This window comes from Cibotium barometz, chromosome 11, assembly GCF_041138505.1.
Source record: "Cibotium barometz isolate CiBa-2024 chromosome 11, ASM4113850v1, whole genome shotgun sequence".
NCBI classification, from domain to species: Eukaryota; Viridiplantae; Streptophyta; class Polypodiopsida; order Cyatheales; family Cibotiaceae; genus Cibotium; species Cibotium barometz.
Genome location: NC_141056.1, coordinates 8500912 through 8520243, shown reverse-complemented (window position 1 = coordinate 8520243; position 19332 = coordinate 8500912). Strand labels below are relative to the sequence as shown.

At 41.4% G+C, this 19332-nt stretch overlaps 1 protein-coding gene across 2 annotated transcripts in view; it reads right to left on the bottom strand.

Annotated features, from left to right (window-relative positions):
* Window positions 1-249: 249 nt before the first annotated feature.
* The window catches only part of LOC147633717 (uncharacterized), a 72601-nt gene continuing 53518 nt past the window's right edge, over window positions 250-19332 (bottom strand). The window contains exons 1-2 of one of the 2 annotated variants that reach the window (XM_086804477.1): window positions 470-890; window positions 250-386 (exon numbers count right to left, since the gene is read on the bottom strand). In XM_086804477.1, the coding sequence (XP_086660603.1) occupies window positions 358-386; window positions 470-884 (444 nt within the window). In that variant the 5' untranslated portion in view covers window positions 885-890 and the 3' untranslated portion in view covers window positions 250-357. Of the gene's footprint in view, window positions 387-469; window positions 891-19332 lie in introns of those variants that run through there. The other variant, XM_086804478.1, reaches the window with a different exon arrangement.

The window sequence follows — 19332 nt, the reverse complement described above, 5'->3', positions numbered from 1 at the left end:
CCTCTATATATTTTAGTTTGATTGTCTATGCCTCTTATTGTGATGGTGAATTACGGGAAACAAACCACACACTCTTGTACACTTTTAACGACGGATAAACTACGTTACAATTAAGATGACAGTTCAATAACGGAGGGAGAAAGAGTTCAATAACGGAGGGAGAAAGAGAGAGAGAGAGACGGAAAGAGAGAGAGAGAGAGAGAGAGAGAGAGAGCGAGCGAGAGAGAGAGAGATTGCAAGACGTACACAAGGCAGTTTTATTGCAAGGGGGAACCGTTTCATCACTCGAGATGAGTTTTATTCTTATACACACCCACCCATCGGTACCACTGCCTTGACTAGCTAGCTATCCCCATCTCACCACCACAGCAGGTCGTCCAGGAGCTCTGCATGCAGCATACAAACAAAGCAACGGTCACATAGAAGAAACATGCAATGATCATTGATGAGTTTATATTCTAAAACGTACCTCCGTTAGCGTTCCCGCTGCGGCTGCAATCACGAGGGGGGAGATCACACCTCTGAAGAAGGCGGGAGGCCGTCTGCATTGTCTTCTCTTCCTGCTGCTTTTCGTATGGCTGTCGGCCCTCCTCAGCGGCTTCTGTTTCTTCGTCCACGTATCGTTCGCGGCCGTAGGCCTCCCTGAGGGCACGGCAGCGGTCCTCCGCTGAGATGCGCTGCAGGCTTTGGCAGCAGCGCTGGCTAGGCTCCGTCCCTCTCTGCTGGTGCTGTTGGTGCTGCTGCTGCCTCTGCATGAAGTCGTCGCAGGCCCTCAGCTGCTCACTCCACTTCCCGTTCTCCCCTTCACAATTGGCGCTGGCGCAGGCCGCGACCAGCAGGAGTATTAACAGCCCCGCATTAACAACGGCGAGCTTGCAAGCCATAATTACTGTCCCCCGAAAGTCGACTGAGCATACGTACACTACTCTCACCTCACAAAATTAGCCGTACCTCAACGTACATTCCCGTGGTGTAGGAACTCAGCACAAGGTTCAAACTTATATAGCACAACGGGTGCGGTGCCTCGCCGCATTACATGCACGCACGGAACGCTTGCCGGCTGTAGGGTTGCATGCACGCACATGGACAGCCTCAAGTTTCCCATTTTGTAGGATAGGCCTTCTATATTTGACCGCAGATCCTTCCGGCACGTAAGGAGATAAGGTACCCTAAGGGCTATAATAAGCATATTCCCGCTACTTTAATACTTCCGCAAGAAAACCTTAAGAAAAGCTAAGGTGTTTTTAACTAATCTCTTCGGTTGTATAGGTACATAGAGAGAGTAACATGGTTGACGATTGTGCTCCACCATGGGTCCGTGTACCCATGCCGGCATGGGCACAAAGAGGGATCGTAGGCCAAATCTTTTTGACGAAGGATGTCACCTACATATGCTAGAACGTGTTGTAATCACGTGCCCAGCTTACTACATCGTTAGGGTGTGGTTCTCCTAGCTCCATCATGGACATAACCACTTTCAACAGCTACTTCAGGTTGGCTCAAAAGAACTCATACAACACTTGGTAGAGACTTCACTACCATTCTAGATTACTGAGAACAAGTCATGGACCTCTAAGATTTCGAGTCAATCCATAACTTAGCCCCAGGCTTTTGACATTATTCCCCATGCCTATTTTTATCGAGATATCTGGTACTTTTTTCACATTATTTCCCTCCCTTGTAGAGAAAGAATACTTGTATACAACTTTTATTGTTGCTGCCACCAAAGGTCCCATTTACCATTTTTGGGAATGCACATGTGTATGTGTACGTATATCTGTATTTGTATGTGCATGCATATGTGTATGTGTATTTACATGCACATGCACATGCAGATATGTACATGTATGTATATGTGTATGTGTATATGTGTATATGTGTACATGTATGTGTATGTGTATAGATGCGTATGTGTGTGCATGTGGCTTTGTGTGTGTGTGTGTGTGTGTGTGTGCACGGATGTCACACCATGCATACCTCAATCTATTCCATGAGGACATGTGTTTTCCTTGCAGCCAAGTAAATGGCAAGTTTAGAGGACGAAGATTGGAGTAACAGGCAAGTTGAGAGGAGGAAGATTGGAGTAATATTCTTTCCATATTGAAGGGGACAAGCAATAGGAACAATATGAATAACTTTAATGACATTTTAATGCTTTTTTTGGGGTTTAAACATTGATGGCAAATTAGTATACGACTTACTATTAGTTCCCTATATAAAGGACTGTCAAGGGTTGTTTGAAGGCATTAAGAGATACAACAACTATAAAGTTTTGTGGTCTTAATCAATATAAGGAGTTTTGAAGTCGAATCCAAATCTTTGAGACTTGGATTGCTTCCCTAGCCTATATCCTAAAATCCAAATTAATATAAGGAGTTTTGAAGTGGAGTCCAAACCTTTCAGACTTGGAGTGTATCCCTAGTCTATAATCCAAAGATCCAAATTAATATAAGGAGTTTCGAAGTGGAGTCCAAACCTTGGAGACTTGGATTGCATCCCTAGTCTATAATCCTAAGATCCAAATTAATATGAGGAGATTTGGACTTAATTCCAAACATTTTGTGACCTAGATTGCATTCTTATCTAAGAGTTCTTGTGTCTAAAACTATGTGAGGAGTTTTGCACGTGAATCTCTTTGGACTTGGCTTGCATTTAAAGTTCTCAACTTAAGTTCTAAACAATATAAGGAGTTAAAGGAGTTTTGGACATTGATCCAACACTCTCTCTAAGACTTGTGCCACTTTTGATTGTTAAGGCTTTTGAATTACAAATTGGGGTCAATGTATGTCTTGCTACCAAGAGCATCCAGCATGTGGTATAGTTATTTTTATACACAACACCTTTAGTGATTGAGGTTCGTACCTGTTTTTTATTTGTTTGCTTACATGTATGCTGATGTCTTGTGTAGTTTTTCTACGTAGCTTATTTATATTTTTTGTGTTGTGTAGACACCTACACCGTCTACTATGGAGCCAACATCAGTAGAAGTAGTCTAGAGACCGACTACAGAGGTCGAGCACATGGCGATAGAGATAAATAAGATGAGAGTACAAACGGGGGAGTAGAGGCAAAGGTTATATGAGGAGGTCACGAGGTGCCACATAGCCAAGCATAGGGAGGAGCACTTTTTTCAGTAGTCTTCATAGATTGCTTGCACCCGAGGAGTCCGACCCTTACCTTGCCTTATATCCTCAGCTTCCATCGAAGATCTTAGCATGATGACCACTTCCTGCACAAGCCCCCCAAATTCTATGCGAGGGAGAGTGCTGAATGTTTTCAGCCCGTCGATGTGACATGTGCATATACGCTAGGTTTGACGGGCTAGGTGCCCAATCTGTAGATTTGACATTGACCTAGCCACCTATCGAGTTTTGGGTATTGATGACCTTTTTTCAGGGAGAGTAAAGATTGATTCACAGATAGGGGGCCAGTCTCTCATACGACACAAGAGGACTTGCAAAGAAATTGCTCGTGAGTTAGGAAACGAGACCCTCCCCCTAGAGGGCTTCGAGGAGAGCCAGTAGAGTTGGAGTGGAACGATACAGAGTTTGAGTAGCTACAAGTTGTTGTAGAGGAGAGCAAGTGCACAACACTTGGGTGTGTTGGTGGTACTGGACCTAGTGGCACATCTATCGCGACATATTGACATAGAGTCATGACAATTTAGGAGATTAAATGTGTGGAGTGGGTGACACGTGTGCATGCTGACTTCACTCTTTCGCTATAGAGATAGGCTAGACTACGACCATCGCGAGAGAGATGAATAGAGGGCTCTTAAGGCAGTGTGAATAGGCGTACGATTGTGTGCACCTAGGGTGGAGATTGTACAACGGGATTCTACTATTGCACAACAAGTTATAAAGGCTCCTCAATAGTGAGGTCATTTTGTAGATGATGATCTAGATTGGCTAGAATTGGATAGTGACAGCAACTAAACCCAGAGTATCTGGTTATTAGAACTTATTTTTGTAGTCATTATATGATGTTTTTTTACTGTTCTCTGGTGGCTAAGCCTAGAGTAGTTGTGCTAGCACCCTTATGTTGTAATTTCATGATTTGTCCTATGTATTATTCTCTTATGTGAATACATCATCCCATTTTGGTTACATATAGAAGGGTATCATTTCTCTCTCTCTAAAGCACACATGCACACACGCGCACATACGTTTTTGTTTAGTAATGAACACATGCACACACACACACACACTTTTTTGTTTAGTAATGAACACATGCACACACACACACACACGTACACACACACACACACACGCACACTCACACACATGCATACACCTACATAATGCACATGAATTCAGACAGACACACACACACGTACGCACACACGCACGCACACAAACACACACACGCACACACACATATGCGCACACACACAAACCTACATAATACACATGAATTTACACATGCACACCCTCCTAATGTTTTTTCTCTTTGATTTTGGTTGAAATGTGCATGCAAAGGCCCAATTTTCAATGTGTTATGGCCTTAGAGATCCCCTTGAAAATTGGGCCTTTCTAACACACATTACAATCAAATGAGGTTTTAAGGTGGTGATCAAACTTTTCAAGAGTGAGGGTGGGGTCCACATATAGACTCTTTCAAAGTTTTGTCACCATCAGACCGCATTTGATTGCAATGTGCATGCCAAAGGCTCAATTTTGAATGTGTTTTTGTCCTAGAGAGCCCCCTAAAAATTGGTCCTTTTCAATGCATACTGCACACATATACACTCTTGCAAAGTTTGGCCACCCATCAGACCATATTTGGTTGCAATGTGCGTGCCAAAGGATAAATTTTTAGGTGCTCTCTAAGGTCACAATACATTGAAACTTTGGCAACCAAATGTGGTCTGATGGTGAACAAACTTTGCAAGAGTGAGGGTGGGACTCACATATACCCTCTTGCAAAGTTTGGTCACCATAGAATCACATTTGGTTGCAATGTGCATGCCAAAGGCCCAATTTTCAATGTATTGTGGCCTTAGAGAGCTCCCTAAAAATTGGTCCTTTCCAACACACATTGCAACCCAATGTATACCATGGTGACCAAAATTTGTAAGACTGAGGGTGGGCTCCACATATACACTCTTGCAAATTTTAGTTACTATCGAACCACATTTGTGTGCAATGTACATGCCAAAGGCCCAATGTTCAATGTGTTATCCTGCACACCATAGTCACGCTCTAGAATAATCTTATCGTGTTCAAAGGCATTGAGAGAATTTCATCTAGATGAAGGGTACTAGGTCAAGTATGTAGATGCATATAGAAATGAGTGCAGGGACATGATTTTTACAGGGAAAAATGAGATGTTTTTGTAGATTTCAAAGCTTTTATTTGGGCATACGGTTTACGCAGCATGATGGTGGCATAGTTATGCCTTAATCAAAGTATGTTTATAGTATTTTGAAAAGGTTTTACATGGAGGATTACAAGCATATTACCACACTAGTTGAGACATGTACCAATCTCAATACTTTTGCATGGAGGATTACAAGAATATTACCACACCCGTTGAGACATGCATAAATCTCAGTAGGTTTGATGCAGGTGAGCCTTATCTACTTGTGTATGACACGGCTAGACATAGCTTATGGTGTTTCCCTGTTAAGAAAGTTTATGCATAGCCTAGCAATTAAGCATTGGCAGGCTCTCAATAAACACATATTCATATACCTCCAGGGTACACAAACATATGGGTTGTTCTATGCCAAGGGGATCAATTACGCTTTAGTTAATTTGTTGCATACATTTTTTCATCATTATTGGTTATATAGGTTGGGGTTTAGTTTATTGAAATACAAAGTTTTCTAGAGTTTTTTTAAACTCTCATAACTTAATCTTATCATTGTTAAAAAATATAGGAGGAAGGCTTGATAAAGAAGAAGAGCATACGTCCTCTTGAGACCTCAGTGGGGTGAGGCATGGACACATATAAAAGATGAGGTCAAGAGAAAGAAGAGATAGATGCAATAGCAGTGAGCAATCCGAAATGGACAAGGATGAGGACATGTATTGTAACCCATCTTGGCACACCTACGCCTCAGCAACGGTGGCAAACCTTGCTTCATTGCACTTGTAAGTACAGCGGTTGTTTCTAGTTTATATATATACTTAGTACTAAAATAAATTCTTTTTTTAAAAGACTTTATTCTAAAAATTAACAAGCGTATTGTTAAAAGAGTTGTCATATTTCTAAAAATTAACAAGCATATTGTTAAAAAAAATGTAGATTGAAGTATGTGCTCATGCTCTGACCACTAATGAGATAGGGATGCCAAAGATTATGATGATAGGGAGGATCGTAGGCGCCAGCATAGCTTGGAAGAGGAGGACTATCAGATTATTTTCGTTAGCTTATTTTTCTTATACTTCTCCATCCAGGGAGTTTTCTAGAGAGTTTTTGTAATCTTATTTTTCGTGATGATGTATCCATCAGAGGTTCTGTTCATGGCCATGGATGCATGTGCCTTGCCATTATCAATATGCATCTTGCGTATATATGTATATGTAAGATGCATGTATTTATGCATGAGCATGCTGATGTATGTATGTATATCAACATGCATCTTTCTTATATATGTGCATGCCGTATGCATGCTCCCATCTGCAAATGTATACATGAATATAGGTATTCTGACCCATATGCTTTGGTCGCATTAGAAGCTGTTTTCAATATGGGCAATCAGGTTTCTACTGAGGACACTCTGCCATCAACACCCACATCAAGCCTGAGCTGTTGTGGTGTTTCTCAGAAGCCATCATCACAAGTCTTCCTCTTCTAATTTTGTGTGTCTCTCTCACTCTCTTGGGAAATGCTCTCCATTGTCTCTTTTGTACATGCATAGTGAAAAAATTACATAATCAATATGCATCTTTCTTATGTATGTAAATGCAAAATGCATATTGATAATATTAGGTATAGGCAAGATGCATATTAATGTTGAAATTTACATTCCTATTTGGCATGTTTATGGCTATGTGGTATTTATGGATATGGATTGTGTGGTCTTGCATCAACATGAATGCTAGGTCATAATTCATGCTCTCCATGATTATCAATTACACATTCTATCCTCTTGTGTGTTGGTGCATAAAGATTAACGCTAGGTTGTCATGCATGCTCTTGATGATATCCTTGGTAGATGTTAGTGATCTCATGTGTTGATCAACTCACATTATGCCTTGAAATGATATCTTGTGTATCTCCGTGCTAAGATTATGCCTTTCCATGGCTCAATCATTCCATGTGTATTCATATAATTACCCATAGCGCCTACAATGAGGAGGTAGTCCTGTACAATGAAATGGTATTTCTCTTTCTAGCAGTTGGGATGGAGTAGATGCATGGTGTACCTCCTAGAAATGAGAAGGGTGGTCACATCTATTGGGGTGCCAGACTCATCTCACAAATGTCATGCATCCTATGTCAGTCATGCATTGGACATATGCTCTACTGTATACTTGCATTTGATGTTAAAAACTTATGTTCCTATTTGGCATGTTTATAGGTATGTGGTATTTATGGATATGGATTGTCTTGTCTTATCAAGATGAATGCTAGGTCATAGTTCATGCTCTCCATGATTATCTAATACACATTCTATCCTCTTCTGTTGGTGCATAAAGATCAATGCTAGGTTATCATGCACACTCTTTATAATATCCTTGGTAGATGCAAGTGATCTCATGTGTTGATCCACTTACATTGTGCCTTGCAATGATATCTCATGTGTCTCCCTGCTACGATTATGGCTTGCCATGCTCAATCATTACCCATGTGTTCATATAATTACCCATAGCACCTACAATGAGGAGTCAATGAGATGGTATTTCTCTTTCTAGTGGTTGGGATGGCGTAGATGCATGGTGTACCTCTCCTAGAAATGACAAGTGTGGTCACCTCTATTGGGGTGCCAGACTAGTCTCACAAATGTCATGCATTCTATGTTAGTCATGCATTGGACATATCCTCGACTGTATACTTGCATTTAATGTTGAAATTTCTGTTCCTATTTGGCATGTTTATGGGTATGTGGTATTTATGGATATGGATGGTGTTTTCTTGCATCAAGATGAATGCCAGGTCAAAATTCATGCTCTCCTGGATTATATAATACACATTCTATCCTCTTGTGTTGGTGTATAAAGGACAATTCTAGGTTATCATGCATGCTCTTGATGATATCCTTGGTAGATGCAAGTGATTGCATGTGCTGATCCACTCACATTATGCCTTGAAATGTTATCTCGTGTGTCTCCATGCTATATTATGCCTTGCAATGGCTCAATTGTTCCTTGTGTGTTCATATAATTACCCATAGAGTCTACAATAAGGAGGTAGTCCTCTACAATGAGATGGTATTTTTCTTTCTAGTGAATGGGATGGCGTAGATGCATGGTGCACCTCGTAAAAATGAAAATGGGGGTCACCTCTATTGGGGTCTAGAATCGTCTCACAAATGTCATGCATCCTATGTCATTGGCGCATTGTGGACCTATGCTCTGTTGTCTACTTGCATTTGATGTTGAAATTTCCGTTCTTATTTGGCATGTTTATGGCTGTGTGGTATTTATGGATATGAATTGTGTTGTCTTACATCAAGATGAATGATAGGACATAATTCATGCTCTCCATGATTATCTAATACACATTCTATCCTCTTGTGTTTGTGCATAAATATTAATGCTAGGTTATCATGCATGCTTTTGATGATATCCTTGGTATATGCAAGTGATCTCATGTGTTGATCCACTCACATTATGCCTTGAAATGATATCTCATGTATGAGGTTAAACCGCTTAGGAATCATGGTTAAAAAGCTTGATTGCTATCTTCCATGGTGATTTATCCCATATCTTAGCTTAAGTCTCATGAGCTCCGTTACATTCGATATCAGAGCTCCTTGGCTTAAATCTTGATATCTTAGATTAGAGAGTGATTAGTACTTAGTCTGTTTTTAGATAAAGGAGTGATTAGTGCTTAGTACATTTTTGGATTAGTACTCTTACACAGTTTTTCACCAGTGCCTCAAAAAGTTTCCAACGGTTAATGTGTATAGCCTTAAAAGATTACTTATTACAAAAGTGGTTAGAGGTACTCATTGATGACGTATGTGCACACTCCCGATGGTCAAAGGTGTTTGAGCAATGTCGATTGTATCGTATATCCTTAAAGTTAACCCTTTAAAATGCCAATTTTGGGTCAAACACGATGTCACATTGTCACTAAGAATGGTATCTCCATGGACAAAGGCAAAGTTAAATTGATTTTGGAAATTTCCCCACCCACTAATTACAAAGGGGTACAGAGTTTTGTGGACCACATTGGGTACTATCATCGCTTCATAGTATTTTATGCTAAAATTGCCAGACCATTATATAGGTTGCTCATTGTCTTCGAATGGACTGAAGAATCTCAAGAAGCATATGATAAATTGAAGCAAGTAGTACAAGCCAGTGCACCCATTATGAGACCTCCTAATTGGGACCTTATATTCCACACATCAATGCATCGAACTTTGCTATCGGATGTGTATTGGCATAGCTTGGTGAGTTCAAACTGGACTACCTATTCTGCTTCACAAGTCGCCAATTGAATGATGCAAAGGTGAATTATACCACCACAGAACGAGAAGGTTTGGCCATGGTCTATGCGGTCAAGAAGTATCGACATTACCTATTGGCCAACAAATTTGTATTCTTTATCGACCATGCAGCACCATGGGAAGAATCACACGCTAGTCGTTATTACTATTGGAATTCAACTTCACAGTCATGGTAAGATCGGGAACACAACATGTGCTAGCCGATCATATGTCAACAATTCCAAATGGGGAACCGGTAACTGGTGTTGATGATGACCTCCTAGATGCTTGTCTGTTCAAACTAGACATGGTGCCTGAATGGAGCGAAGAAATATCAGATTATCTAGCTTATGGATTTTCGCAAGAACGACCCTTTAATAAAGATAAAATGCATCGGCTTATTAAGCTGGCTGCACCTTATCAATTAATTGGCTGGAGAACTATACAAGCTAGGTAAGGACAATGTCTTAAGGAGATGTGTGTAGGAAGACAAATTTGTCACAATATTAGATGACACACACTTAGGGATAGCTGGAGGACATTTCGTTGGGGAAATTATAGCTTGCAAGGTGCTTCAAGCAGGACTATGGTGGCCTATGTTATTCAGGGATGCCATGGAGTTTGTTAAAAGGTGCAAAGAGTGTCAGCAATTTTCTATTCCACAACAAAGGAACAAGATGCCACTTATCCCTGTTATTGTAAGACAACCTTTTGAGAAATGAGGAATTGATTTTGTTGGACCTATTTGTCCAGCTGTGCATCCACAAGCCCAATATTTGATTGTGGCCACATAATATTTCACGAAATGGGCAGAGGCCAGAGCCTCTAAGCGAGCTGATGCACAAAACAACAGCTAAGTTCTTATATGAATAAATCTTTTTGAGATTCGGTTGCCCATTAGAATTAGTCAATGATCGCGGTTCACACTTCATTAATGAGGTGATTGATCACTTACTTGTTGGATTCCATGTAGTCCACCAAAAGTCATCTCCTTATTATCCATGGGCTAATGGTCAAGTGGAGAGTATAAACAAGATTTTGTGTACTATCTTGATAAAAACATTAGAAGAAAGTCGAATAGATTTGAAACATAAGCTAACGGCAGCTCTATGGGCATATCAAACATCATATAAGGTAGCGAACAGGATATACTCCCTTCCATCAGCTTATGTTGTTGAGGCAGTAATGCCTATGGAGTACCTAGTTCCAAGCTTGAGAATTGTGGTGCAAGAATGATTGATTGAGAATGCATTAGCCGAAAGGCTAGTTGACTTAGAGAAACTTGATGAAACCCCATTAATTGCATCACATGGTCTAATTACGAAGAAAACGTTGGTTTTACAATAACTTAAAATAAAAGGAACTAGAAACAGGGGACCTTGTCCTCATGTATGGTGTGGGAAGCACCATAAAAAAGAAACTCAAGTACAAAGGATTAGGACCTTTTCGAGTGTCTGAAATCACACCTCAAGTGTCAGTTAGAATTGAAATAGTTAAGGGCATACAAATGGAGGGTTACATCAATGGAAGTAAGCTTTAAAAATATTATGGACCATTGACCCAAGAGATTCTTATGCACGAGCATCTTTTAAAACAATGGAATGAGCTAGCAAAGGAAAAAATTAAGCAAGCTCAGGAAGAAGCTAAGGCAAGAGAGGCCAAAGCCAAACATATACTCCAAAAAAGAGTATTGCATGTGAATATGGCTTCACTAACCCTCCTTGATGAGGATGAACTGGATATTGAGCCAGCACGACTCAAGGTGAAAGTCTCTATGATTAAAATTCATTCGACGAGCATTGCATTAATATATACGGGATCACGTCATAATCTAATCTCTTATGAGAAATGGGTAGCTCTAGACAAACCACACCCTGAGGCCACCAATGCACAAGTACAAAGTGTGCACTTGTCAACTATGAAAGCTAAGGGATCTCTAAGTGTTAATGTTTCCATCAGAAATAATCCCTTGGTTGGAAAGGTGTTTCTTACGCCTGTAGGTAGAACAAGTGATTAGCACTAATCCAACAGGAGGTGATGCAACCTCTCTCTCAGGAAGACCATTTGGGATCTTCTTCCACAACACATTAGGGTAGGGTTTCCTTAACAATAGAGAGTACAAACCATAGTGCCATCAATATGTAGGAACTGTGCAGCCAGTATAAAAGCTGACTCCACAAGTACCTCCCTAAATACATTCCATCAAGGAACCCCAACCTTGTTCTTTTAGAGCTTTAGATTTGTTGGGAAATCAGCCCATGCCAAGCGCATGCCTCTAAGGCTAATGAACACGTCCATGCTTCCCTACCTTGGCATTTAGTGATCCCATGAATCATTGCAATACTGCAAGATTCCTGAAACAATAAAGCATATAAGAAAATTGCAAACTATTTAAACGATGACAAATGGAGAGAGTCAATGGCATGTGTTAGAGATCATACTTGTGTTTTTGCTTTCCCAAAAGTGTGAGATGGAGGTGATCAATGTTACACTGCAGAACTAAGTGGAGAGGGTCCACCACTTGTGAATGGAAGCATTCATTTGGAGAAGACCAATCACATGTTATTACTATTATTCAAATAATGAACTAACGTTAAAAGCTAAACATGTTAAGCTCACTTACTCGATCCCAATGGGGCAATGTTGTCTTGTTTTGAACTCTTCAACCCCTTCTCTTTGCTCTCACCATGCGGGCTCACCTGCTTATCACCCCATGTGTGGAACTCATGCTCATCATCCCCAGAGTCGCTATGCTCGCATCACTACAAGACACTGCAACATACACGCGTTCGATACACGCGATAAGTTACGGGTGCGTGTATGGTCGCGCATGTATATGAGTAGTATCAAGCGCGTATATGTTGGCATCTACATTCGCGTGTATACTGGTTTCAAAAACAAGTGTAATAGCGCGTGTATATACGCACAATTATACACGCTTTCTTACACGTGAAAACAGAGAACTTTATTAAGAAAAACTCCATTCCTTTACAAAATTAAAAACAATTTTCTTTAAACCATCTCATAGTACATTACAGTATATATCATTACACAATCCCACTACATGCATTTACAACAATGTAATATAATCAAAAATAAATCATGAGATGATAATTAAAAGACAACATATACAATAGAAATGTCATCAATTTAGAACGATACAGTGATGGATTGGTTAGGGTTTGATCTCATCTTCAATAAGATCCATCCTTGCCAAACGATCAACATCAATATCCATTTGATCAATTTGTAAGGCTGCGATTAAATTTATTCCACTATCGATATTTTGTCCATTGATAATGGTACCGATGCCCTGATCATCCTCATCCTCATCAACATCACCATCATCCTCATCAATGGTAGGGTCATCCTCATGATCATGAGAAATGGCACGCTCATCCTCATTATCATGATCATCTCTTATTTCTTGATCATCGATCACAACATCTTCATTGGCATGTTTGACATCATCTTCATTGCGGCTTGCTACATCCTCCATATGCTCCATATGGGGCTCCATATCACTGAATGTATTATACATCACTTTGGAACGTGGTGCAATAGGGATGACGTACCACCATTTAATGTCCTGCACCATTGGCAGATAGATAACCTACTCAAATACACATACTGCAGTAATTAATTAGCATATAAAAAGTCAAGGGGTACGCGAGCTTAGATATATATGTACATGAAACACATTAGTAAAAAAATGCATACCTGCTCACATTGTTGTGGCAATACGAGCCTATCTTTCTTTGTTTGCCAAAACTTTGTAGAGTCAATAGTTACATAGCCACTTGCATGGCGTTTTATCGTTGCATTAGGCCCTTTTTCCACCACGTTCATTTGCCATTTGACATCCAAAACATACACAAAGAAGCCACGAAAGTCAAGCCTAAATATGTCTTGGATTGTGCCATAATAATCATCCATTTTTCCATTGGCTCCCTCAAAGCTACTAATGACACCGCAATCTTGTGTATTCCTCTTTTCATCAATTCTTTGTGTTCGAAAATGCTTGCCTTCACACCATATAGCATTGAACATAGTGCACTCGACCAAAATAGAAGCAATATTTGTGTAAGCAATGTGAATAAATATTAAAAGCAAATCACTTACAACTAATGCAAAACATTAGTTCTATGTACCTTTAACATGCATCCTCGTGCATACTCCCATTCTTCCGCCGTGATATGCAGCTCCTCGTCGCTCTCTGCTCTCTCCATTTCCTTATGCCAGCAATCAACATGGATATCATTCGGAAGTGTTGCTAGATGCTTAGGGTATGCCTTACGAGAGCCATGTTGCCTCCGAAAGAGAGCTCTTTCTGCTTGCCTTTTTGTCTTTGTTTTTGCATCCTCATATCTTGTAACCCACCTGCTCATCACACCACTATTAAGGATGCAAGTGAAATTGAGATCATCAATCAATGTTTTGTCAATTACTTTACTCTGTCCTTTTCCTTGAGGCACAATAGAGGTCATCCTCAAGTCCTCTTCATTGCTCCATAGTCGCGGCAAAGAGCTGTCCACCTGACCAAGAAATTCTGAAATATATACAAGAGACTCTTGTATCAACCAACCCTCAGCCATGCTTCCTTCGGGCCTTGCACTTTGCCTCACAAAGTCTTTTAAGGTCTTCATGAAGCGCTCTAGGAAGAACATCCAACGTGCATGCACAGTGCCACATAAAGCAATTTTGTCCACTAAATGCACAATGAGATGTAGTTGACTTGTGAGAATGGTTCGTGGAAAAGTCTCCTCTACCAAACTCCATCTGTCCTCTCCTTCGTCGCCGCCAAATCTTCTCTCTTCCAACAACAGAACTAAAGCCAAGTGCAAGGAGAAGACACGGGTGCAAGGAGCGGACACGGATGAAGGAAACCAGCCAAAAAGAAGACACTTTTCTAGAGGTGAGTCAGTTCTTCCTTTGTCCTATCTCTTTCCTTCCATTTGTTTATGATTGTCTCTTTTCCTTATGCGATTGTCTCCGTCCTTCTCTGGTCGTGCCTGCTTCAGTATTTTTGTGAATGATAGTGATAGTCTGGGCTTTCTTTTTCGATGAAGATTTATCGGTGATCTGTCGTTTTCGAAGAAGTTTTTGTGCAGGCCGCATGTATGTCTGCGTGTACCCTGTTTGCACAGATTATTCACGCGTAGATACACGCATTTTTGGATGGGTTTTTACATGCGATTGTGTTTGTCCTTAAAGTTCACCCATGCTTGCGTGTCTTGCTTGTCCTCTTGTCCCAGCTTGCATGTTTGGTCATCCAAAGCATACAGATTTTCGATCCAACTCAAGAGAGAGATGATCCCATCTGCATATGGCTTGCCTTCACAAAATCATATGTGCTAGCTTGCATGTTTGGTCCTCCAAAGCATAGAGATTGCCGATCCAATCAAGAAAGAGACGATCCACTACTTAGCATTTTGTTACTACCTACCTATGGGAATTAATCATGTAGGAGGATGCACTAGTTTTGTAGCATTTTGTTACTAATTCGGCCACCTAGCATCTCACATGAGGAATCATCTTGTAAGCAGTTTCCAAGCCACTCATAGCTAGTTGTGCTTTGATACATAGAGTGATTCCCTTCATGGCGGCTGTGCTTTGATACTTAGAGTGTTTCCCGGCATCGCCATCCCCTTTATCGCCTCTCATAGTAGCTCTTATCGCCATCCCCTTCATGGATCTTCATGTATATACTTTAATTTTTGCAGATTCTTCATGGATCCAGGTTCTTCATCCGATCCATTTACGTACGGCACTTGGATGACGGAGATGCTAAATCATTTTGGGCACCATCCTGGTCCAGTTGAACTTACAGAGTACATGTATGCCCATCCCCCTCCTGGATTCCCTGGTATGGTCACCTCGCCCCTGAGTATGCCGTCTAGCCTGCGAGTCCGGCGAGACAGCATGCAGCTTCTCCTCTTCCACGCCCATCGAGGAGACATACCCCGTCCTAGACACACTCACGCACACCCTCCTAGGCACTGTCATGTCAGGGCTCACAGCCACCATCACGTACTTCCTCACAGCCACAGTCACGTACACAATCCCCCAATCGCGACTCCACCCGCAGTACAGAGGAGAGCAAACGCCGCAATAGGGAGAGTGGGAGTGGAGGATGCGGCAGGTGCTTTGGTGGGGAAGGTAGTAGGACACGCTGTGAGAGGAGATCTGAAGTAATAAAAGATCTCACCTTAAGAAACTCGCGTACGATGATGGGCTAAATGTAACTGCGGGTGGCTATCCTACCGAGAAACCTGTCCCACTGCGCACAAATGCGAGTGGAAGGAGGCAAAGAAACAAGCAGAGGGTGGCGTGAAGAGCAAGCAGCATGTGGAGGCACAACGGATGCAGATGGAGACCATTGGATCTTTGCATTTCGGATCTGACGGCGTCGAGTCATGGGAGGCAGAGTTCGTAAGTATCTTGCCACTTTATTTGATTGTTTACTTAATTCATTGATTCTATGATTGTTTTAATCTTACAAATTGTGTTGATTATGTTACAGCGACGGGTTATGGGGAGGAAGCCCACAGCCCACAATACTAGGTATGCTCGTCGGCATAGCAGACGTGACACGTGGGCCCTCTTTAGAACCAAGGGATGTATTACGGACGCGCAGTTTGAGATGGCCATGAGACCATACAGCCGACAGGTACTTGAAAACTCTAAACAAATGATTTTGGTTTATTGAATTACATATATATATGCTTATATACAATATATTACTTGAACAGGCACAAGCTGCTGCTGCACCTACTGATGCTCCTGCCCACCACTGATGATCCACCCGCCACCGCCACTACTCCTGCTAGACGTGAGCACTACTCATCGGACATGTATACCGATGTGAGCTCATCTGATCATGGAGGGAGCAGCGGGTCATCATCTGGGTCTGAGTAGTACTCAGACTTATAGTAACACATTCCATACTCAGGACGTGGTTGTATATATATTTTTGTAACTGAAGCCATAGGCTACTTCGACATATGGACTCCGTGTTATGCCCACCCCACCTAGTAGAGCGGTGCGGCTACAAGATTCTTTACAACAAAAACTTCCAAAGAACCAGCATATAGGTCCACTACTAACACAGAGGCGGGTGACTCAAGCATGTGAAATGGCATAAGAGTCAAGTAATGCACGTTGATATCAGAGGAAGGTGGATACCAAGTGGAGAGCAAGAATACAGAAGGTGTTATGCCCAACCCACCTAGTAGAGTGGCTACAAGATTCTTTACAATAGAAACTTCCAAAGAACCAACCATATGGGTCCACTACTAGCACAGAGGCAGGTGGCTCATGCATGCAAAATGGCATAAGAGTCAAGTATCGCATGTCGATATCATACGAAGCGGCAAAAAAATAAAGGCCGCCTTGAAAATGAAAGCTATGGTGGTAGAAGAAGTGCAGAGGCTGGAGCATAAGTATGAAGTTTTTAAGATCGAATCGATGGGGATGATGCACACATTGGAAAATTTGATGTATATGTGAAAGGCAAATCGTGTTTTACAGATAGAGAATCCAAGAAGAAGACGTATCTTGCATGCAAGCACTTGTACTTCATTTATTTGCGTGTGCTAGGCTTGAGCTAGAACGAGAATATGTTCATCCACCAACCTATCCTATTGGACTTGGAGCTTTATAATGCCTATTTTAGACCATTAAATGTATGAAATTTCACATGTCCTGTAGTATTCTGGGACTTTTGTAACCTCAGTTGAAGCAATCTCATTGTAGAGGATTTGGTTGTGCAATATCTTTCTCTCCCCCCTCCCTCCCTCTTCCCCCACTCGCTATGGGTTGTGCATTTTCAAGCAGGTATGGTATTGTAGAACATGGTCATCTATTGATGAATGGTATTCACATTAGGAGAATTACATGGTTAGAAATCTTAGGGAAATAAGAGGGGAACGAGGAGCTAGAGAGGGAAGAGATAGGCAAGGTGTTCCACAAAGCACACAACCCCTTATCTAAAATTGCATGTATTAAAAAAAACAATACATACCCACTCTTCCCAAAAAATACAAAAGATTCCTTTATTATTATGGTGTTTTTATTTTGTTTGTTGCAAAAGTAGAGTACACTGCTCCCAGTACTATAAATATAGAGATAAGCTCCATAGTAGTTTGTTAATCACCATTGCCACCAAGCCTTGTTAGTAGAGCACACAACCCTAAACCCTCGTTTGTATTGTTTGTGATGGCCTCATCAAATATTAGCATTGAAGTTGTTTCTGCATGTATCATGAGGGATGCCGCTTTTTCTCACCAATTTTTCTCTCAATAGTAGAATGGCAAGATAGCGGCCTACAGTAACAGACCGGTCAGGCAATGCCATGGGAGGCATGTAGCCAGCCACCAGAGCTTCTGTATTTGAACACCAACTCTAGGGTGGTCATGGGGACACTTAGAACACCGGTCAGCTTTAGAATTTCACATACTCTCACTTTGGTCTCACTCCACTACGTAACTCTCTCATTGTCTTTCATGTGCACAAAATGTTTATTAAAATAGAGACACAGCATATCAAAGAGTACACATAGACATAATGGATGTGGCAACATTGCTCTTGTTTACTGTATTACTTCCAGAATTAGTATAGGATCACTAAAGTGAAACTGCTCGACACAAGGCTACAACTTCCTAAGAACTACGACTATTTTAGGCTTCACATCACTGGTTGTCAACTACTAGTTGTGAGCCAATTGTAGCATGCAACCTCTGCAACCTTAAAACTCGTACATCCTCTAACCTTGCAGTAGTGACCATACATCCTTTTAAGCTTAGTCTTCTTGATCTTGGGCAACAACGGCTACTCTGGTGGTTACAGCTTGCCACCTTTACACGTGTAGTACTAAAGTGGTGCTCACAATGTGGAAGGTGGTCCAACTGAGCGTTCTGTCACCAACTGAGCCACTGGGGCAACACTTGGCAATGTTGCCATCCATTATGCCTCTGTGTACTCTTTGATATGCTGTGTCTCTATTTTAATAAACATGTTATGCACGTGAAAGAGAGTGAGAGAGTTATGTCGGGCTGTTCTGGAGCAGAAGCCTCTACTCCGGAACCCATTCTCTTGACAAAGTTTTCTTTAAACTTCATGAACATATCTAGAGGAGTGTAGTCCAGAATGTACACATTATCTAAGTATGTCGCATACTTCTACATTCTCTTTAATTTTGTTTCCTACTCTTCTAAGCACCCAAGACCCCTACTGTCAGTCTGTGAAGTCTGTAGGTTGAAACTCTTACCACATGTCGGAGTGGGGTCTGGCTTAGAATATCTTTTTTTGCCATAGGGATAGGCCTCCACTCGACTTGTGTGGCTTCTTTGTATTCTATTGGATGTTCTAGAAGTGGGTTTTGTATCTTTTTTTGCATCTGGATCTTCGGGCCCCCCATTTCTAGACATCGGTCCTGGTGGTTGGTGGTTGCATCCTTGGTGGTAGCATCTTCCTTCCCTCCGGGGTCTGAGAGAAGAAGTACTGAGAGCATGTATGTTCTAGAGGGAGGGGTTTCTTGGTCAATATGGACCTTATTCTTTCTCCATTCTGAAAGTATGGTGGTAGCTCTTTGTTAGCCTTCAACAGCTCTGAGAACATTACATGGGAGGCTTCAAAGAATGGATTATCTGTGCTGGCCCACGCTGCTGCTGAGCTGTTAGCTAGTCTGTCTTTCAAGTGCTCATTTTCTTTTTTTAGAGCTTGGTTGG